Genomic DNA, 22,724 nt, shown 5'->3' with positions numbered 1-22,724 from the left:
GTGAGGTTGAAGGCTGAAACAGGACACCCAGCTTCCCCAAACCGGCAGCCAATCAGATCCCTAGGATTTCCTACCTTGAAGCCCTCAAGTTCTATAAAAATCTTTGCTTTTCCAGTGTTTGGGATTCCTCTTTCTTGTAGAACAGGCACCCAATGATTATTGCAACATTCATAGTTCTTCTCCTCAGTGTTATTTTGGCAACATTCCACAACAAGTGTTACTTCTCTTTTGATTGATGTTTCTTACAAAGAGGTTAAGGGTGCCAGTGCTGCAATATATAAGGTAGAGATACTTACAAAATCTCAGGTGTTGCTAAAAGAGATTTTGGCTGTTGGGAGGTCTTGATTTCTTGTAATGAAACTCATATTCTTCACATGAATCACATTCCTCCCTAGGGGGACTTAATCTCTCTGCTCTTGAACATTTCATTTTCTTAAAATATCTAATTGCTCAAAATCAACAGCCTATACACACGTATTCCTTTTAAGCACAAATGATGTGCTTTCTAATTTTTCTTGAGCACTTGGGATTAATTGCTACTTGCTAGCAGAACAGAATGTATTGATGTGGATGAATTCCCATTTGTCAAATTATTAAAGGAGTTTGAAATGTAAGGAGAACTTTTCAAAAGAAATGTTTAAATGTTCATTAGAACAAGACAGTTACTGCCTTATTCTTTTATTTATATATATATATATAAATATTTCAAGCATTTCTCATCAGAGTCTCAGTCTAAGAATTTTACTGCAGTGCATGTGTGATCTATATTGTTATTTGAACTGGTAGCTTTTGGTAATCCCTGGCCAAGCTTGGCTAATCTTGAAAAAGCTTAACAGGGCCAGACCTGCTTGATACTTGGATATGAGACTATACAGAAATCCCAGAGATGTAGACTAAATTTGGAAGCTGAAAAAACATCCCAGAAGGAAGGCAATGGCAAATAATTTCCATACTACTGCCAAAAATCCAACATGGACATGTGCATGCATAGTGATTAATTTAGGCAGTTTTTTCCAGCTAACTTCTCAGTTATGGTTGTGGTCATTAACTCCAGTTTCAGCACTAGATATGAGTGCAGAACTATATTTGCTGGATATTGATATACTCAAGAGCATACACACATAGCAGCATTACAAATCGGTTTTTACTGATTACAAGGTTGTAATTATTATTGGTATTCTTAGCTCATTGTAAAGTTACTTATTCAGATCTATAAAGCTACACTTCATGCTGCTCAACTAAATTATACTTAGGTTCCTACAACAAAGAATGGCACAAAGAAAGATAGCAACATGTGTTGGATGTTATTCTCCTAAACAAGGCATCTAGGTCCCACGAACAGAAAAGGCAAACCCTGATTAAGTCCCAAGGGGGTACTGACATACCAATTCAAAATACATACCTCTGCTAAGCAGCACATGACCATAAAACATGTACTGATAAGGACGTACCTTAGCTCTTAGGGCTGTCTTACGCATTATCAAGTTGTAGCAATGTTTGGGATCAAATGAAAGTGAACTATTAAAGTTCATCCTGAGTAAAGACTCACCTTTCTACTGAATAGAACACGTTGAGCAAAGAGGATACTGTAAGCTTTCATCTCCCACCTACGTGTGTGAAAGGTCCCCTGTGCAAGCACCGAATCATGTCTGACCCTTTGAGGGGACGCCGCTTTCATGACGTTTTCTTGGCAGACTATAGTGGGGTGGTTTGCCATTGCCTTCCCCAGTCGTCATCTTCCCCAGCAAGCTGGGTGCTCATTTTTCCAACCTCGGAAGGATGGAAGGCCGAGTCGAGCTGAGCGAGCTACCTGAAAATCCAGCTTCCGCTGGGATCGAACTCGGGTTGTGGGGAGAGTTTTGATTGCAATACTGCCACCTGCCACTCTGCACCACATGAGGCTATTCCCACCTATGTATCTGTCAATATTTTACAAAAGCAAGACAGATATATATTCAAAGTGCAGATGAGCAGAGAGGATGAATAAAGAATGAAAATAAATGACTGGATAAAAGATTTAAAAAACCCTTTTGCTGAATAAAATATAACCTAGCACAATATATTTGATACAACCTGTATAGAACTTAAATTCAAACCTAAGCATTTTGGAGAATGGAAGGAAGCAGAAAAGAATGATGTGTTGAGGTTGGCTCCCAAGCACAACCAGAATAGGTTTAGGATATGAGATTTTATTACCAAAACGTGGTTATTGTTCACTAAGCCTGTTAGGAAATGCACACAAACTCAGCATACATTGTACTAAGATCAGCTTTGTCTGACTATGGTTTATTAAACAACCACAATTGGCTAGGTTCTCACATTCAGTCAGAAACAAGCAGAGCATTTTCTAGTTTAGCAAAATGCATGAATTATGTTCAATGAACCTTTTTATATGTTTGAAAAACAGTTACGGGATGCAATGAGGATAAAACAGTAACCTCATCTGGATAACATTTCACACATTTTCAATTTTCTGCTTTCCACTTGAGGTCCTTTATCATTTAGTTTTTTTTAAAGATTAGATTTTAAATATTATGATTATGATTAGACCTGGTCATGTGTCTCAAAAGGTTGCGATAATTATTGAGGGAAAGTGGGGGCTCAGTTCTGACAGACATAGGCACAAGCTGCTGCATCACAATAGAAAAAACGTAACCTGCTTCTTTGTGGTGGTGGGATGGACAATTGAGTGAACTTGAGAGAGCTTTTTGGAATGTGGCAAACAACTGGTGGGAGCTTTTGAACTGAAATGAGAGAGAACAGCAAGTTAATTATTAACTGAAACAATAGAGTGCCAAATGCAACACAAATGCATCATCCGTTTTTACTGTTAGACAATCTTCTCTTCTAGAGAAGTTTGTCTCCTGGGATTACATGGATGCAAATATACGGGTTTTTTGGCAGCACAATGGAGCTAAATGTTAATCTTTCCTTTGGAACTGAATATGGCCATGTGGGTTACCTATACCATCAAATTTTGGAAATCTAGAAGAATTTCTGTCTCTCTACTCCCATTTCTTCCCCCCAATTCAACTGTTTCCCCCCTTTTTTGGATGAGAACATATGGTGCTATCTGGCAAAGTAGTTTGCTTAAAAATGCTTAGGATATTCAGTTTGGAGCTGTTGAATTGATAAGCTCAGCCCTGCCTAACCAGACAATATGTATATACTTGGGGAGGGGACAGGGGGCAGCTGGAGGGGGAAATGATCATATGACTAGGCCTACCCCCTTTTAATGTCTGAGCTAAACACTTTTTAAGAATGTAACATATTAAGTTATGTAAATAGGATGCATTTAGGCTTCTTATAGGAGATTCAAACTTTGCACACTTGGTACAAATGTCTGAAAAGTGTTTCCAAAAACATTCAAGATGAGCAGAACATGGATGATAATTTATAGATGGATCTCTAAGGGAAATGCAGTGATTTGTTATGGATCTGATTCTTCATTCTTTAACCATAAACACATCCAAATGATCCCACTAGATTCTATTTATATTATATTGGTGGAAAAAACTTGGGTAACTGGGAATGGATTTTTTTCTGAAGGAGTGTGAATCCATTCACTTCTGCTATTCCTGGGCTCATATATTGTTAATTGCTAGGTTCTTAACAGTATGATCAATCAGGGTTTGGTTAAGCACAGTTTGCAGAAGGAACCATAATAGCTGGATTCATGTGTTACATTAAAATTATAAACCATGGTTGACAAACTCCAGTAAACCAAACCAATCAACCTGATAACTCAAAACTTGAACTGTGCTTTGTTTTAACTGCAGTTGCCTAAATAAGCCACAAGGGCTCTATTTACACATAATGTTAAGCTATGAACCACATGGTGAGATTCACACAACAAAGCAACAAATTGCAGGATGGCTTAGCATAATATGAGAATTCAGCTTTACCAGCCTCTAGCTGAAAGATCTTAATGAAAGATACCAAGTGGAATCTCAAAGCACTTTGCTCTGCCCTTCTTATGTGCCATTCAGAAACTCCCTGTATGGAATGGGATGGGGACAGAGATGTTCAAAAAGCACATCATACATGTTCAGGGACTGTCGCATCATTTCTTTCACTGTTGTTGACTGCCCAGAATATTTGTGGACTCGCGGAACATACGTCATTTTTCAACGGCCTTATGCTTTAGTTTCTGTAGTTTATAATTGCTTGGTAGTTAAATGCTGTATACAGTGTGTGTGGGTATTGTTTTGCATATGTTTGCTTTTAATTTTTTCTTTTTTTGAACTGTTGCAGTGCCATCTTACGAAAATGCTCTGCCTTGGTCTCATTATGGCCCTCAATATTTGAGTCTCCATGGTAACATGACCCTTTATTTCCTGCTTCTTGGGCAGTGAACAATTGACATAATTATGCCTGTAGCCTGAGTCACATGTCCTGGGATCCTGCTTTCTTTCAAATAGCTCTGCCCATCAGTCAAAAGTATTGTATCATTTTGCCTCATATCACATGGCTTAATAAGCTTTTAGGTTCTGAACTGGACGCGTATGTGTGGAACAAGGCATGCTCAAACCCTGTTGAAGTGATGGGGTGTTAGGTTATGCATGGCTAAATTGTCCTATTCACCTGGGACATACACACACAGTCTTATATGTGTCTAGTTAGAAATAGGTCCTATTACTGCCATGGGGCTTACTCAAGAACTAAGTTCAAAGCTAACAGAAGAACTTTAGCACCTGCAAGAATATTTGCTGTTCCAGTTATAACTCCTCTTCCTCCTTTTAATTGTCATTGCACAAATCAGATTTGCAAAACAAAGTTGCAGTGTTCCTTATTCCCCTAGACAATGGAGTTTGTCTTGTGGCCCGTGGACTTCATTGAAGCCCTTATAACCCCTTTCTTGCAGTTCAAGCAGTACTATTCTAATTCAGCAAGCAGACCACCAAAAGTCATCATTTTTAAGCATTCCCCCCCCCAATAAAATCAGTGTTAATTTTTCTAGAGTGAAGTATATAAATACCAACTTCATGTTACATGCTTGAATTGTAGAGCTTCCATATCTGGACGGCAAAGCTCCAGAGACCCATTGGATGGCAGAGCAAAATTAGACTCTTCTGTTTCTTGTTGTTGAAGTCTAATAGTCACCTGGATTCCTGCGGCCCCAATATAGTAGTCCTACTCTAGGCTCAAATGTGGCTAATCTACCCTGTTTTTGTAAAACTCGAAGCCTCCATCTATAAAAGGTGGCAAAAACTATGCCATCCAACAAGTAATCAATGAGACCCAGTGGGAAACCAGTAAAGGGGGCATCAGCCAGCTGATGATAGTCATGATCAAACAATAATCCATCCAAACAAGGAAGCAATGCCCTTCAAAATCCTATAAAAGGCCATAAATAGAATCCATAAAAAGGGCAGCTCAATATTTTCAGTTTTCTTAACTTCAGATATCTTTATAAGAAATGTAGAAACCCAGTTCTCAAAATTGAGCAAGAGGTGTTTTTTTGTTTCTGATCCAAACATAATGTTTTTATTCATGGCCCTCTTCCTGGGGATGGGATTTCGAGTGGTGTGAGCTGTGCTTCTCGCCATTCTCTTCTCAAACCTTCATCTTTGAGATTCACTTACACTTTGCACTCTATCTCTCTGCTTTAAGAATGCTGAGGATCATAAAAGGATGTGATCTAATCAACGGCAATGCAGTAACACATAGGCATTGTTAATTTCTTTATCTGTAGAGACTCGCAAGATTTTGGCAGCCTGTGGATGCTGTTAAAAATTTCCCTGCCCTGCCCATAGACATATATCCACCATTCTCCATCTGTAGGGACACGAATACCAACCTCTCTCCCTTGCTTTTCTTACCCTAAGAGCTTTGCCCACACCTGTTGTATGGTTTCTTTATTGGAAAACATACACTCACACATGACTTTCTGTGGAAAATACTCACTTGGCACCAAGGTTCCCAATGAATATCGAGAACTGAGAGTTTCTTTATTAAAGCAAGGCAAAAATCATGCTCCTCACACATTCTGAGGCTTGCCCCATACTCACCATGCCCCTAGGACTACTGTTGGCCAGACAGAACCTAGGGCAGCCTTGTTCAACCTTTTGACCCTGGAGGAACCCTTGAAATATTTTTCAGCCCTCAGAGATCCCCTGCACAATCAGGCTCAAATTTAGGCCAGAAATTACAAAATTATTATATTCGTTTCATGGGTAGGCCTGTAGATATGCATGAACAGTATCCTTAAACGAAAAATAAAGAATGAAACTTACGTCTTTAATGGGAACTTGCCCAAATATGAAATAATTTTTTAAATAAACCCCTAGTGACTTCTGGTGGAACCCTAGGGTGCCACAGAACCCTGGTTGAGAAACCCTGGCCTAGGGTGTTGGAAGAAGTCAGGTATGAATCCTGAAGCTTCTTGGTTCCTTCTCGGTTCTTCTTTTATAAACCACACTGCAGTCCATGCCCTGGAACTGAAGACTGTTTTGTTTTTTGGACTTGCTTGCACCTTGCTGATTTTGTGTCCTTTTCAGACATGCACTAACAACTAAGTGAGTTGTTTCCTGCTCGGTCCCCTTCTGTACTTCCCCTTTTTGCACTCCAGTAGTATTTCCCTTTTGTGGTTGCTCCTCCTCTCTGGCCATTTGCATCTTGCAACAAAATCTCCTCCATATTTCACCTTGGCTTTCAGCCTAATTTCCATTTCATTATCATTGGAGTCTGCCTTGCTGCTCTTTGAATCTGGGGCTTTCTCACAATACCTTCCTGAATTGCCAGGTGCAAATTTACTCACCCGATCCTCAGTGTGTGGGAAGTGTAACATTTACATAATGCACACATTTTGCTTGGGAAGGCTAGCTTCATCACAGCAGGACCATGGTGGGAAAGAGTGAAGCTGAGTCACAGGGCTGTTTTGCCAGGCAAAGCTTGGGAGTGGGAAGAAGCTGAGAAGCAGGAGATCTCTTTGGTGTCGTTTGGATGCCAGGAGTTCTCTCAGCTGCCTCTGTTGTTGTTTGAGAAGTGCTTATTATTTGCATATATTCAAAGCTGCAGATGAACTACTCTCCTGTTTTGGGAATTCATAGGTAGGTTCAAGAAGGATCCATTCTCCCCTGCGGAATATTCACAGGCAAGGATATGACTAACTAATGTTAGAGATGAGAAACATGTGATGTTCCACATGTCGCTGAACTACAACATCAACATCCAGCGTCCCTCATAAAGGACTACAGGTAGTCCTCACTTAACAACCATTTGTTTAGTAATAGTTTGGATTTATGACAGTGCTGGAAAAACCGACTTATGACTGGTCCTCACACTTACAACGGTCGCAGCATTCCCATGATCACGTGATCATGATTCAGGAGCTTGGCAACTGGTCTACATTTATGATCATTGCAATGTCCCATGGTCATGTGATCACCATTTTTTATCTTTCCAGCCGGCTTCTGGCAAGCAAAATCAATGGGGAATTGCATGATTCGTTTAACAACCACATGGTTCGCTTAATGCCTGCGGTGATTCGCTTAACGACTGCTGCAAAAAAGATCATAAAATAGGGTTGGATTCACTTAATGGCCACTTCACTTAGCAACCAATTCCAGTCCCAATTGTGGTCATCAAGCAAGGACTACCTGTATATGTTCCTCACCATTGTGACTTAAAGATCTCAAGGGACATTATCTTTGGAAGGCCATGTATATTTGGAAATTAGCACTATTTTGTGGTAGAGGACAATAATGTTTTCCATGGAAAAATAATACATTGGCCCATCTGCACTGAACTCACATATTCTGCCAGTTAGCCATAGATTTTAAACTGTTCTTTAAAAATAAGAAGACAAGAAGGCTGCAGAGAACCAGCTGAACATGTAGCACGCATACACATGTTATTCTGCTTATGTAATCCCAAGAATTTGTATGGGGAATCTAGTTGCTTCCATCCCAATTTCCCTTTGTCTTTTTTTCTGGGTAGATGGGCACACTTCAAAATAAACCTGGGCTGCAGCGAACTGCTGTTCTATTTTTAAACACAGTAATTCCTGCAGGGCCTAAATGTGTCCTTGGGGAACATAGGGAAGATGCTGAAAGTTGCTGTGCTGCTTTCAGAGAAATTGGATAGATGATTTCTTTGAATTTTTCCAGGGAAAGAGAAATTTTGCAACCATGCTTAAGAAGCCCAACAGCAGAAGTTCTTTCCTGAAGTTTTCCCTTGGGATTTATTGGAAATGTGAGAAGCCAGGGAGACTGCAGGCTACTGGAGAGAGGCTCATGCATAACCTGTTACGCAATTTACTACAAGTTCCCTAGCTGTCCACGCTTTCAGAACTGAAAAATGCTCCTGGTGTCAGATCCCCCGATCAAAGGTTTCACAGAAACCCTTATCAGGGCATCTCCCATCATTTCATTCTCTCGTGGTGCCAGATGGGAGGGGGTGTGAAGTTGGAGTGTAAAGTGGTTTATTATGGCTACGGAGCACATCAAGGATGCGGGGTTGAGATATGCCAGGAATACCATCTGGATGGGAGGGGGAGTGACATGCTTCGTGGGAAAGGGGACTAACTAAGGGAATGTAGTTTTAAATTAGGTTTGACCGGGAAATCTTTATTCGCAGCTTGCCTTCTATACCGTTCATTACGCTTCATTAAAACAGTTAAAAGAGACCCAGCCTCTTGGCTGTGTATGTGTGAATGCTGGAATGATCAGGTGCTGACACCTGGAGACACTTCTCTTCTCAGGCATTCTCTTGAGATTTAATTAATAAATTGGAAGCCAGGGAGGCTGCAAAACCAGAAAGAGGATAGCCCAATGAAAGTATCTGCCATGGCCAGCTCAAACTCAGAAGAAGGAGAGTCATCAGCTGAGGGGGTTCAGTGGGAAGAGTCGTAGGCAGGAAAAGCAGTGTTGACTAGCAACCAAAAGCCATCGCTGGCCTCAGAAGTTGAAGAGGCAGAGCTAACACCTCCCCCCAATGCAAGGGCCTGCTGCAAAGAGAGGAGGGCTAAGCAAAGGCGCTCAGCAAGACTATTGGCCAGAAAGAACCCCACCCTGCCAAAGGAACAAATTCAGGTCACACTGCCCCCATATAAGGGGAGCCGTGCACCTCACAGATCTGTTGGCAACAACTCTCCCTTTCCCTCACCACCATGTTCCTCAACTCCTTAGCCTGCCTTCTCAGGTAGTGACCCTCATACCACATTTATTGACCCTCTAGTACCCTGTTTACAATTGGCAACTCACTCTTGCCTCTACTTTAAGCTGGTTGAGTTTCTGTGGGCTGGGCATTTTGGGCATGAGGGACTACAATTGCTTGTTCAAATCTTTTTTGCCATTAGAGTTCTGTCTGAAAATCTTTTTAGTAAAGATTGTGTGTCCGTGATTTCCATGGGCTGGGACAGGACAGTCATGTACTCACACTCATAGTTTTGTTGTCACTAATAAGTGCAAGAACACCACATGCTCCACCATTAAGAATTTACCCCAAATTCCCTTCCCTTTTGAAAGAAATTTTGTGAGTCAAGTTGAATGAGAACAAGTAGAAAAATACAGGGTAATTCTTCTGCCCAGCACAACAATTCAGCCCAAGCAAAGTACAATGGACAGGGTGTAATGAACCAAAAGTTTGTTTTTTTCTTTATTAGATTGAAGGCCACCTGATTCCAGAATGACTTGGGCAGACTCCAGAACAACTCTGTGGGTTTCTTTCTTGCAAACCTGGAGGGATAGCACGTTTCTGAGCATTTCAGAAAGACTGAGTCTGTATAAGAGCATACAATTATAGAGGAGCAAAGGCTATATAAGAGCAGTGCTTAATTTTCAACTCAACTCAGCTCATCTCAATTCCCTGAAGCGTGGTCCACTTGGCTGCAAGCAAACCCAATCAGAGGAAGATGCAGCTGTTATAATTCAGAGCTGAAAAATAAATTTGGCTGGATTGTGTTGAGCAAATCTCTGGAGGGAGATGGGAGGTGGTAAATTTTGATGAATAAATACATAAAATAGGCTTAAAAGCGAATGGGAATGTAGTGCTGCTGCTTCTATTACATTTAAGGAATTAGTCTATAGCTAGGGTCAGAGATGGCCTCAATTCCTGGCATAGGAAGCTCTGGTTAAATTCCAAGATCGGAAGATTCCAAATACATTTTACTTATGATACCATACAAGTTTGTAGCAATCAAAGATCATACACATCAGTCAAACCAGAATAAAATGAAATAATGATTGAATGCCAGCAGTATAAAAATTATCTAAGAAACGATATAAAATACTCATAATATGAATACAACACCAATTGTTTGTGGACTGCTGCCATACAAAGCCTGGTCACTTTGTGCATGACTGAAGTTACATTACCTTAGAGAAGAAGACTGGCATAAAACTCATCAGAACATCCTGGAACATGTAGTAACAAGAGAGAAATAAGGTTCTTTTTGCTGTCATTGTAAAAAGGGTAGTAGAGCAACACATGAGAAATGGATTCCGTAGCCCCAGAACTACAGAGGCAAGTAGGCTATATGGACTTTATTAGGTTTTCCATCTTGAGCTGCTGAAGATAAATACTGAACTTGGTTCTAAAGAAAAATCTTTGTTGGAATAGTGAAATATGTGAAATGACATAATTGGCTGGTGTCCATCTAACATGGTTTCTTAATAGGGTCTAAGTTCAGGCTAGTGTCATTTCTAGAAACTGTTCTCTGATTATTTTCTTAGAATGGTGATTCTAAAAGATGTAAGTAATCTATTGAAAGGCCAGCTTCTACTTAAAATATAGAAGCAGGAAGAATTGTACCCAAGTTATATGTTTTAAAGAAAAGTGGACATAAATCAGCCTTCACTAAGTTGGGATGTGCTTGTCTTCAACTCTAAGAATGCTAGCTAGGGTAATATGGGAATTGAAGTCCAACGTATTTAGAAACCACCACACTGGGGAAGGATGATGTAAAGAAACAATATCTATTTACCTCCAAAAACCAAGGCTAAAGCAACTACGGAAATACACTCATTTGTATCAGTGGCACATTGCCTAACTTTCATTATAACAATAGATATTATTGCTATTATGGAAAAATAAGATTTTTCCTAATGTATTCTGATTTCTATTCCAAGTAAATAAGAGAAATAGCAACCAACTCCAGGCAGACACAGAGCATTCTCAACTGTCACATAATATTCAATGAGAGCATAATGACTTTATCAAGACAAATAGGTATTTCAAAACAAGAAGCAGGTATTTTAATAATTTATTGTGGTGGAATCAATCATATTTGTATATGCAAAGGCTGAGTAAAGTAATACCCTTCAAATGAGAGAATGTCACATATTTAAAATGAGACAAGAGAAGCTTTTAAAATAGTAGAAATCCAAATGCTTTAGACTTTTTTCCTCTGTCTGTTTTCCAGCTAGCTCAGTTAAAAATAAATTTGATGCAGAGACAGAATATAGGGGCTATGTTTCAGGGGAACTGATTTTTTTTTCTTTATTTTATATCTTTCACCTTCAAGATAAACTGATGGTGTTGTCAATAGCAATTTGTGCTGCAGATGATGATGACCAAAGGCATGGGCAACCTCAGAGGTGGCAAATCCCCCCACTCCTTAAATATACTGCTGACTTAGTGGTATAAAATCTTTAATCCCCAGACTTCACAATGCCTTCTAAACAGAGTGTCCCAATCAACCTGCATAACAATAAATTATTATCTCCTGACTTGACGTCTTCTGCATGCATCAGATGGCAACTCCCATAATTCCCAGCCCCCACTGGGTATTATGTCATCAGTGATCCAATGCATCTGGAAGGTTGAGGGACAAGGGTGGAGCAGAAAGGATGAGATAGGACTGGATTTCTCCATTCTCAACAAAATGTTTCTTTGACTACATCAATGGGCCTAAGTCCTGGCTCATGAACACAGGAAGCTCAACAGCTAAACCTCTTCCCTTCCATGAATTGTTGCAGTTCCCCCTTTAAAGTAGCAGGCATCAGCATCTCAAATGCTTGCTTCAGGCAAATAAACCTCAGAGGTGTCCCAAGTTGCATTCTACAGGGTTGTTTCTTTCTAAAAGCCATCTGTTCAGTTTGGCTACTAGCACTTTTGAGATTCCTTAATTATGTGCATTCAATGATGTGCCAGAATGATGAGAAGAAACAAAGCTGATGCACCAAGAGAGCTGGTAACGCATGTCCTCAGATGCTTCTAAATTCTCAGACACTGATTTAAACATCCACTTTTTTAAAAAAAAGGACAATGTAGCTCAATGTTTCTCAACCTTGGTGACTTTAAGATGTGTGGACTTCAACTCCCAGAATTCCCCAGCCAGCATGCATGGTTGGCTGGGGAATTCTGGGAGTGGAAGTCCACACATCTCAAAGTTGCCAAGGTTGAGAAATACTGATGTAGCTGGTTTGCAAGACAAGATCTCTGCAACTGAGGATACAATATTGTACATATTTTTCCCCCCAGTGATGCATAGATTTTGACTTCTGGTACTCCAGAGGACCATTAGTATGAAACTGCCTACTTGGAAACATACTGCTGTCCTTTTCTTCTTCTCTCCTATGGACATGCCAGAGACAATTGCCAGTTAGCAAGATGTTGTCAAGAAAACGGAAGCCATTGGGTGCCTGATGTGTGGGTAGGTGTTTCATCTTTGAAAAGTAATTCCAGACATATTGGGAAGAGGCTGCTTTCCCCCTGAGTGCTAAGTCTTCAAGCTGCATAGGGAGTGGGGACAGCTTATTATTTTGTTCTTGTGAAGAAAAATTTCCAAGAACAAACATGCCTCCCAGACACAGGACCAGATCCAAATAGTTCAGCTCTGAGTGGTCTCCACAAAGATTTAGCAAGTCACTGGGAGTTGGGTGGCATATGAATTTAAATAATAATAATAATAATAATAATAATAATAATAATAATAATAATAATAATTTTAGCAAGTTTTTTGAATAGCCTTCTGGAATTTAATAGGGGCATTTGTAGTCAAGATGGTGGCCTTATATAACCATGCAGTTGAAGCACTGCCCCTTTCTTTATGTGTGTTGAGTCTCCCCTGAACCTGATGTTCTGAAGATGAGTTGGACTTGAATTCCCAGAATTCTTCCGAAGCATGGCCAATGGCATGTTGCCTGGCAATTCTGGGAGATGAAGTCCAACATCAGGTTGGAAAACCCTACTTTGCATAAATGGTTAACAAGGGGAAAAAAAAGTAATAGAAAACAAAATCTCCATAGAGGAAGGCAAGATTGATTGGAAACCAACAAGATTATCTTGTTATTCCACCTCAGGAAGGAATTTATACTTTAATGGTTTAAAGACAATGACTTTTGCATTTGCTTAATGAGGCAGGTCATTCTGTTCTGACAATTAGAGAGTGTTGTGGTTTGTCAGTGATCAGTCTTGCTCACTGAAAACCATATTAGCTGGCAAAAATTGGACTAAGCAAATCGCCGCTAAGGCAGGAATAACATAATTAATGAATAAATTGGTTTTTTCTGCCTCAAAGTATGCCAAACTACTTGCATGTTATGTATAAATGAGCAAATACCTTCTCTTCTGGGTTCCCTGCTCTCCGGACTAATTTAGAGCAAACTGTGGCTTGTTAAATAAACCATGGTTTATTTAACAAGCCACAGTGGGCACTTTCATGCACTGAACCATTAACCCTGGCTTATAACTACAAGAGCTGGATTCACATAACACATAACATATTATGTCAAACACCAACCCACCCCAGCTTCTTGCTTTTTTCAATTCAAATTCCAAAATGTGAATGTCAGGGCATGAGCCTCCTTCTTTACTTTGCAATGCAGTTTGTTCTGAAGGTTCTCTCAGTAAATGCATCATTTTTTTTTCTCTTCCTGCAAAACGAAGCTGCATCACAGCCATGCTTTCTGGTGCTTTCTGGTGTTTCGGTCATGCTCTTAAGGAGAAGGTTGTGCAGACAGATAGGGACAGATTGGCATTCTGAGTTTTCCAGCTTAATTTGAAATGTTACGTGGCCCCCTTGTGGCTAGTGTAATTTGGTTCCACACGAAAGCTTTTTCAGGAAGTCCATTCCTTCAGTCCTGGAAACAAAAGGTGTATAATAGGGTTGGGTGCATACAACCCACTAAGCTAACTTGTGGGTTGCCTGATTCCACTGGTTGTGCAAACATGGGCCATTCAGTTACTTCAGTAGTCCATGCTTCAGTTAACCATGGATTACCCAACATGTGAGAACATGGTGGCTTTGTTCTTAACCAGGACACAAAACTGTTCACTCTGGCTTCTGAAAAGCATTTTGATTATTTTTTTTAAACTTTATTTTGTTACCAGCTTTTTTAAAAATACGGAACAATACAAAAAGAAACCAACTACAAAAATTATTTTAAAAAGCGATTAACCAAGACAAAAGATACACAGTAATTAATGACGAAAAGCAACAGAGAAGAAAAAAGTATAACTAATCTAAGCACACCACCTCTATTTTAAGCACATTTTAACCATAGGTGAACCCACCCGGTTGGATTCACATTTCTTAGTCCGTTGTGTAAAACCAGCCAAAAGCGCAAACTGAAGGTTGGAGAAACAGGACTTCTTCAGCAACGTTCTGCAACGAGGCGCCCTCCACAACCGCCGGACTACAATTCCCATCATCCTTCAGCCAGTTTGGAAAATAGGGAAGCCTGTTCTACGGCACCAACAGGCAGCATTTCCGCTCCTCCACGTATAAACTCCCGCGCTGCTCTCCTTTCCTCCCTCTGTTTCCCTTCGGCGCCCAAGTTCAAAGTTCCCAAAGCGCCCCAGTTACCGCCTTTCTCTTTTCATCTCCCTCAAGCTCCGCCTCCACTGAACGCTGCAACCCCGCTCGTCCGCCTCAACGTTCCACCGCGCCTGCTGCCTGTTTGCCGATTGGCTCCGTCGCGTTGGCAGTCCCTTTCTTCGGACCAACCGCAGCTCTCCGGCGCGTGACGTCACGGCGAGTGGCTCCGCCGCGAAGGTTTGAAATTTACAGCGAAGCGCCTGGGTGGCGGCGGACCGGTGGGTTGCGATGGACGAGCCCGGCGAAGGCGGGCCAGCGGGGGCTGCCCTGGAGGCTGAATCGCGGATGGCCGTGGAAGACGCGGGAGCGGCCGCAGGAGCGGTTGGGGCCGGGGAAGAAGAGAGGGAAACTCGGCCAGAGGTGGAGCCGGAGCGAGGGGACAACCAGTTAGCAGACGCCCCCGTGCCGCCCGCCAGCAGCAGCAGCTCCCTGATCCCGGAAATCGCAAAAGACCCTAATTCAGGTGAGCCTTATTTGTCCCCCTCTCTTCACTGCCTCCCCTCTTCCAAGCCTCAGTCTTCGCACGACCCTCTCTAACCTCGTAACTGCTTCCACTTTTCAGTTGTTCTCTTGGTTCGCCTGGGGACGTTCTGCCGCTTATTTTAAAAATTCGGAAGTGGATTACCTAGGCGCGCAAACGGGAAAATAGTAATAGTAACAGTAGTAATAACAATAACAATAAAGATCTGAAAATCGAACTGGAAAGATTATGGCATAAACTGGCCGTGGTGGTCCCAGTGGTTATTGGCACACTGGGTGCCATTCCAAAAAACCTTGGATGGCACTTAGAAAATCTGTGTATCGACAAAATTTCCATTTGTCAATTACAAAAGGCCACACTGCTTGGATCCACACATATACTATGCGGCTACATTAGGATGTCCTAGGGAAGAACTTGATGCGAATGAAGAGGAACACCAGCTAAAGAAGTGGCAGCTGTGATTTCAGGTTGTTGTGTTAATAATAATAATAATAAATTTTTTTGGAGCCTTCAAGTTAGTGTTGACTCCTGGCGACTGCCTGGAGAAGTTACTACAATTTTCTTGGCAAGATTTTCAGAGGTGGTTTGCCATTGCCTCCTTCCTAGGGCTGAGAGAGAGGGACTGGCCCAAGGTCACCCAGCTGGCTTTGTGCCTAAGGTGGGTCTAGAACTCACGGTCTCCTGGTTTGTAGCCTGATGCCTTAACCCCTACACCAAACTGGCTCTGATATAATAATAATACAGGTAGTCATCGTTTAGCGACTGCAACTGGGACCAGCAACTCAATCTTTAAGCAAAGTGGTTGCTAAGTGAGACAGCGACTGTGCTTATGATCTTACTTCAGCTTTCTTTGCTTTAGGGGCCCGTGAGGCTTTGAAATGTGAGGATTGGTTGCAAAGTTACTTTTTCATCACTGTCATAACTGTGAATGATGGCTAAATGAGGCAGTTGCTAAATGATAGCCATAATATTAGTAATAATAGAACGTAACAATTCTGCATGCATGTACGAACCCTACTAAAAGATGTGGGTGAATGTCTTTTCCCTTTGCTACCAGACGCGGATGATGAGAGTAACTACAGCGAGGACAGCAGCTGCAGCGACTATGGGAGTCACGACAGGCCTGGAACAGCTTTGCAAAGGGTTATGTCAGATGGAAAAGCTCTTCTGCCAGACACTTTCCAGACGAACAACCTCCTGTTCTATGAGAGATTCAAGACCTACCAGGATTACATGTTAGGTGAGTGAATTTCAGTGGTTATCCTATAGCTTGCTGCCAAGGTTCTGGGCGTTCCCGTCCCTTATACCTTTGCTGAATTGGGGCCCTTTCTATTTTGTTATTCATTTTATTTGTATGCCACCCCTTGCCAATGTTTCTAGACACCCAAGAATCACTACTACGCAGCTCTTCTTGCAAATCATAAATATCTTTAGGGCCCAAACTTCCCCTTGGCAAGTTTGCAAACTGCCTATTTTTGTAGAACTTCCTGCCTCATGTCTGACACACTAGTTTTTGCTTGCTAGTTCAACCCTGACTGCTTTTCTTCCTGTTTGATTTGATGGCCTTGAGATACAGTGGAAATGCAGCTTCCACATTCTGCAGCCAGGAACAATGTTTGGGCATGTTGAAAAAGCCACCCTAGTTTCCTAAATCTTGTCCAGAAGGGACAGGACTTAACTGTTGTTTTTCATTTGCTTTCTGTTTTGTTTTGCCCACCAAAACACTCAGGAGGCTGATTTGTTGTTTTTATTCACCAAAGAGAGTCACATGTTTGACTGGTATTCTTTGGAAATTTGAGTTCCAGCCAGGGATGTAAGAATTACCCAAGAAGCATCTTAACATATAACAAGCAATGTTATTTTTTTGTAAACCCACAGTTGATACAACTGAAATACTTAGTTTTGGTAAAAATGGTTTAATTTGCTTCTTATTCTACATATCTAATACACCAATAACTATAGGGATAACCTTGTACGGTCTTTTCCATAATCTATCCATTTTGATCATTAGATTTCTATATTTTGTAATTTTTTTCCAATTCTTTTTCCTCAGTTCTGCTGTCCCAGTAGATGTATTGCCACCACTACAAAAAATACTCTTTTCTTTTCAATTATTGTTATACCTGTTGTGTTGTATTCTAGATGGCTAATAGTTTGTGTGTGAAAATCCCATAACCTTTTAAAATAATCATTTTCAACAACTTTTTCATTGTTGAGATTACAGCACATTTGGGAAACCTTTAAATCAAAAATTTTGCACGGGGGCTGATGGATCGTAGTGGCTATGGTGTCATGACATTGCTGCTATCATCATCATCATCAATGTAGGCAAGAAGCATAATCAACATGTTGTCCCTGGTTTAATTTTTAGCTGACTGTAAAGCCTCAGAGGTGAAAGAATTCACAGCGGAGTATTTGGAAAAGGTTCTGGAACCCTCCGGATGGCAGGCAATCTGGCGCACTAATGCGTTTGAAGTCTTAGTTGGGGTAAGCGTAACACAGTTTCAGCATGCTATTTAGTTGCCTGCTTTCAAGGTTCAGAGCAGCTAATGGGTGATTTTTTAAAAAAATCTTAATGGATTGATTGATTGATTTCAGATTGAGATCCCATCTGAAAACTGAGTTGGTGCTGAAAGAGCTGCAAGGCACTATTGGTAGCATGTAACTTAGAGCTGAAAAGAAAACTCTGCACATGTTTAAATCTATTGGTAGCATGTAACTTAGAGCTGAAAAGAAAACTCTGCACATGTTTAAATCTTTCCATGTACGTATTTGACCCATTTTCAACAAATGTTGAAGAGGTGAATTTGAGACTAGCAGACCTTGATACTCTGATAAACCTTGATACTAGATAAACCTTGATAAATTTGATACTTGATATTCTAGAGGTGACGGACCCGTCCCTGGGGGAGCTGGGGGTGTTGATGACCGACAGGAAGCTCTGGCGTGGGCTGGTCCATGAAGTCACGAAGAGTCGGAAGCGACTAAACGAATAAACAACAAAAATTTGATACTAGCAAATTCAGACCCCTTGAGCTTTCAAAATCATTGAATTTTTGAACTGTGGCCTTGTCAGATGGAGGTGGTGTAAAGTTGGAGCAATCATGCGTAACAGTTTGGCCAAGTTGGCAGTGATCCCAGACTTGCTTGCTCTGGATTGTAGGAATGAAGAGATGGAGGCATTGTAGGTTGCCGGACTTATAAAAATATGTGAATCAGGTTCAATGGCTTTGCTGATCTTGTCTCCGATGGATTTGCTGCTTGCTGGTAAGGTTACCCTAGGATATCCAACATGCAGCTTCCTTGTGAAGATCTCATATTGCTCTGTAGGTACATAGACTCTTTGCTAAGCAAACTGCCTGCAAATGGACTGATCTTTTTTTCTTAGTGGAAACAAGGCAAGCAGAAAATGGATGTAGAAATGAAGGTAGCGCACCTTTCCCTATAGGTGACTTGAATGTGATTTCTCACAGCATGCATCTGCTTGCAGTTTGATACATCAGACCAAAGGCATTGTGATTCCAGCACAGACTGCTTGGAAACCTTTGAGAAGTGGAGATTTAAGTTGGCCATCACAGCTCCATGACTTTGTCAAATGGCCATCCTGCACCAGTGGCTGTATTTATTTCTGTATTGCTTTTCTTTAAGCTTGTGTTTCTCAACCTCAGCTACTTTAAGATGTGTGGACTTCAACTCCCAGAATTCCCCAGCCAGCACAGCTGATGGATTGGGGACTTGACCCCTGGTCTCCCCAGTTCAAGCCCAACACTTAACCCCTATCTCACATTAGCTGACAGCAAATTCTATAAATCAATATGGAGTTTCCTTCTGTCAGAGGGGTTTGGCCTGTGGCTTCAGGAAATTGCAGAACTACAATTCCCATCCCACCTTAGCTTTGGCTGGGCCTGCTGGGAACTGTAGTTTAAGGACATCCGGAGTGCTTCAGTTTCTCCCCAAGTGCTGCTTTTTCTGCTGAGTTGGTCGCTGATCAAGCCTAGTGCTTCCCAACTACTGATAAGCTGTTACAAATGAGACTTAGCTTTCTTTTAGGGTGAGTTTGCCCCAGAATGGGAAGAAAATTCTTCACTGCTGATTTCTTGTTTTCCTAACCTGCCAGGTGGTCGATATGGAATATGCCTCCCTGAAAGCTGTGGTCCGCCTTTCTCAGCCTTTCCGGTGCAAGGTGCAAGAGGCTGGCTTCACTTCAGAGCACGTGTGCGCACTATTGGAACTGAAGGAGTACCAGCTGCCGCTGCAGGAACTATGGGTGGTGTTTGATGAATCGGGAGAATTTGACCAGACGGCACTTGCTGTAGAGCATGTCAGGTAGACTGTGCTGGCCTGGAGCTGGGGGAGAGACTTGGTTTCAAGTTTCTGACTAATTCTGTCTGGTGTATGTAAACTATGGGGGACTGGGAGCAAGGCCCTTGCTTGCTTGCTTGCTTGCTTGCTTCCTTCCTTGAGACTGCATTTCCTTTAGGAAATTTCTTACCAGCTTCATGCTCTCCCTTATGGGTGGAGTTGAAACAGTGGATGGAGCCATGGCCAAAATAGTCTCCCCCCCACAATTTTCTGTTCCTTATTATCCCTTTCTCTATATCCAGCAAACTATTAGAAAAAGGATAGCTTGATCTGGTTGGAAATCTAGTATCATTCTTGGCAGAAACCTTTTGGAAACAGGCGTAGGGCCTTGTCTTTAAAAGAAGCTTGGTCCGTGTTCACATTGGGTGCTTAACCGTGCTTGACACGGTTCACATTGGATGCTTAACCGTGTTCACATTGGGTGCTTCTCCTTCCTCAGCTGGATTTCAAACACAGCTTGCAAGAAGGAGACTCGGCATCTAAACGTTTCAATCTCTCCCTCCCATTCGTAGTTTAAAAAAAGGATTGTGAGTTGAGTAGCACTTCTGCACTGAGTTGTTAGGGACCTCCTGCCAGTGATGGGAAGTAATATTGAAACAAGATAATCTGAAACAATGGCTGCTTTCCACATTCCCTGCAGGGTGAAAGTGTGAAAACTGGTGACAAAGGAAGGGAAAAGCAAAGAAATTCAGAACGCTGGCCCAGCCAGCAGACAGAATCAAATACTAGGGTTAGGTTTACACATTGTATTCAAATGGACCAATGGGAGAGAAAGTGGTTAAAAGGTTTGGGATTCACATTGTCTTGTAATTTAAAAGAGAATTTTAATAAAATGATGTACCGTTGGTGTATGTCACCGGAGAAATTGTCTAAGATGTATAAAGGTACTTCTAATTACCTTTGGAAATGTAAAAACCCCCCACAAAGGGTCGTTTTACCACGCATGATGGACTTGTGAGAAAGCAAAATAAATATTGGACACAAATACATAGGATGATGCAGAGAGTTTTAAAAATTAATATTCAGATGAAACCGGGATTTTTCTTACTGGGACTTCTGGATAGTCATCTTGAAAAAGTTTACACACTGTAGGAAGCCATAACGTGGTTTAGAGCTGGACTTAGGGCATTCTGTGAACACCTGTTGGTTGTGGCTTACTCGGTGAACAAAGGGCTTAATGTAACATGTGAACCAAGCCTGTATTTTGCATCTGCCCTCCCTTGTGAATCTTGCGGTCCCTTAGCTTACTCTTTTGAATCTGCAGGTTTTTCTATAAGCACATTTGGCGGAGCTGGGATGAAGAAGACGATGATGACTTCGACTACTTTGTCAGATGTGTGGAGCCTCGGCTGCGTTTGTAAGTACCGCGCAAGGATTTTTTTTAAGCCTGGGAGCGTGCAACATGGGCTTGGCAGACAGTGTGTTGTGTGCAGTTATATTTGTGGCATGGTTTTCATGTGGAGTGGCTAGGTGGGCAGGGCGTGTTCACTTGCTAGGGCCCCCAGCCTATGTGCAGTTACTGTATGCATCAGGCAGAGAGTTTAGCTATATTATAAATCAAGAGAGGGTGGCTGGGAAGAGAAATAGGGCAAAACTCAACGTAAGGGTGGACAAGGTCAGTCCACCATTGGCAGGAGAGTAGTGAGTGGAGCAGACAGGAGAATTTAAGCAATCCTCCCCGCTTCCACATTCTGTATTTCAAGTATTAAATGGTTTTATCGATATTTTCAGGCTGACAACCTGACCACGAAAAGATATTCTGGAAGAGAGGGCAGGGGTATTGTTGGCTCTGTCTGAGGCATTGCACCCATCTACCACTAGATGGCACCCCAAAACTGATTGTAGATAGGTTGATGGAAAAGCATTCAATTAATGGAAATCCAGCCTAGTTAGATTATATTCCAACGGTCAGAGCCCATCCGTTATCCGATGCCTCGGGAAAATTCTTGTAGCATCCAGAAAGAGGATGTTGGCTTGTTCCTCTTTTGGACAAGTTCGTCTTAAAATTAGATCACAACCGTTTTGGTCAGGTGGTGTGTTTTGTCTGGTTTTCTTCTTTGCATTCTGGGATGTTTGGAGAGCAGCAGTAGAGAGATTGTATACCAGGGGTGCAAATTGCAGGTTGATTTATTCTAGGAAGTTGAAAGGTGAATGCCATCCTCATTAATGACATGAAAACGAGCCTGCCGTTCTCCACTGAGTCTGAAAATGTGGGGTACTCCTTGGCGGTGCAGAGGAAGGGCCCTCTTTCCTTGTTGCTTGGCAATAGCAGTGCTGAGGAAGACTTTTTTTTTTTTGGTGGTGGGGGACTGTCTTCTTGAATGACTCTCTTCCAAAATGGCTTGGTGTCTTGGGTTCTGGGAAACCTGTTTTACTCCTTTAATCAAGGAAAGTTTTGACAAGGTCTTAACTGAAATGAATTCTGTCTGCTTAGTCGAATGCTCTGCCAATCTTCAGAAGGGCCTTGCTGGATGAGTGCAAAAGGCCTTCTTGTTCCAGCACTCCAGCCTTGTCTTTTTCCACCACAGAAGAAAATTGAGATGCATTAGATTTGCTCACATAGAAGATCTAAAGGCAATAGTGTTCCCCTGCAATTGACACGAAAGTTATTTATTGTTTAGAAACACGGTAGATATGAAATATGTTCCCTCCTCACCCCCAATGGGTGTTGGATAGCAGCAATGTTGGTCCTTCTGCCTGCTTTTCCTGAAATATATTTCCTTTCCTACCTCAGGCAGTGCCCTGCTGTGGAAAAGACACATTTCTTTTGCTGAAGCTTGGCTTTAATTGATTGCGAAGAGCTTTTTTATTGAGCCAGAGGCTTCAGGTTGTCCACTTCTGATCTACAGTCCTAGGGTGCTGCAAGGCATGGGTGTGCAAAGGTGCACTGGCTTGCACCACTGAGGTTCCGTTAGCTCACATGCTTAATTGTGGACCGTGACTCTATTTTTCATGAATTAATCTATTCCCTCTTTAAAGCAGAGGCTCTTGCTGTATCTTGTGGTATGACACAAATGCATGTAGTCTTCGTTTAGCAACTGCCTTGGAAAGTGGCCATTTGCAAATATGATAATTAATGGTAATAAAAAATTCATTTACCAACAATGCCTGCATTTA

The 22,724-nt window shown here is 41.6% G+C and overlaps 2 protein-coding genes across 2 annotated transcripts in view; both read left to right on the top strand.

Moving 5' to 3' along the window:
* Positions 1 to 22,724, top strand: part of C11H16orf87 (chromosome 11 C16orf87 homolog) — a 399,243-nt gene that overhangs the window by 91,897 nt on the left and 284,622 nt on the right. The window lies entirely within an intron of this gene.
* Positions 14,993 to 22,724, top strand: part of SHCBP1 (SHC binding and spindle associated 1) — a 35,573-nt gene continuing 27,841 nt past the window's right edge. The window contains exons 1-5 of the mRNA XM_063313103.1: positions 14,993 to 15,227; positions 16,303 to 16,485; positions 17,617 to 17,732; positions 19,363 to 19,571; positions 20,872 to 20,964. Of these exons, the coding sequence (XP_063169173.1) occupies positions 14,993 to 15,227; positions 16,303 to 16,485; positions 17,617 to 17,732; positions 19,363 to 19,571; positions 20,872 to 20,964 (836 nt within the window). The remainder of the gene's footprint in view (positions 15,228 to 16,302; positions 16,486 to 17,616; positions 17,733 to 19,362; positions 19,572 to 20,871; positions 20,965 to 22,724) is intronic.

Source organism: Candoia aspera, chromosome 11 (assembly GCF_035149785.1).
Source record: "Candoia aspera isolate rCanAsp1 chromosome 11, rCanAsp1.hap2, whole genome shotgun sequence".
NCBI lineage: Eukaryota > Metazoa > Chordata > Lepidosauria > Squamata > Boidae > Candoia > Candoia aspera.
Note: the sequence above shows the minus strand (reverse complement) of the source record. Positions and strands in the feature narration are given on the sequence as shown.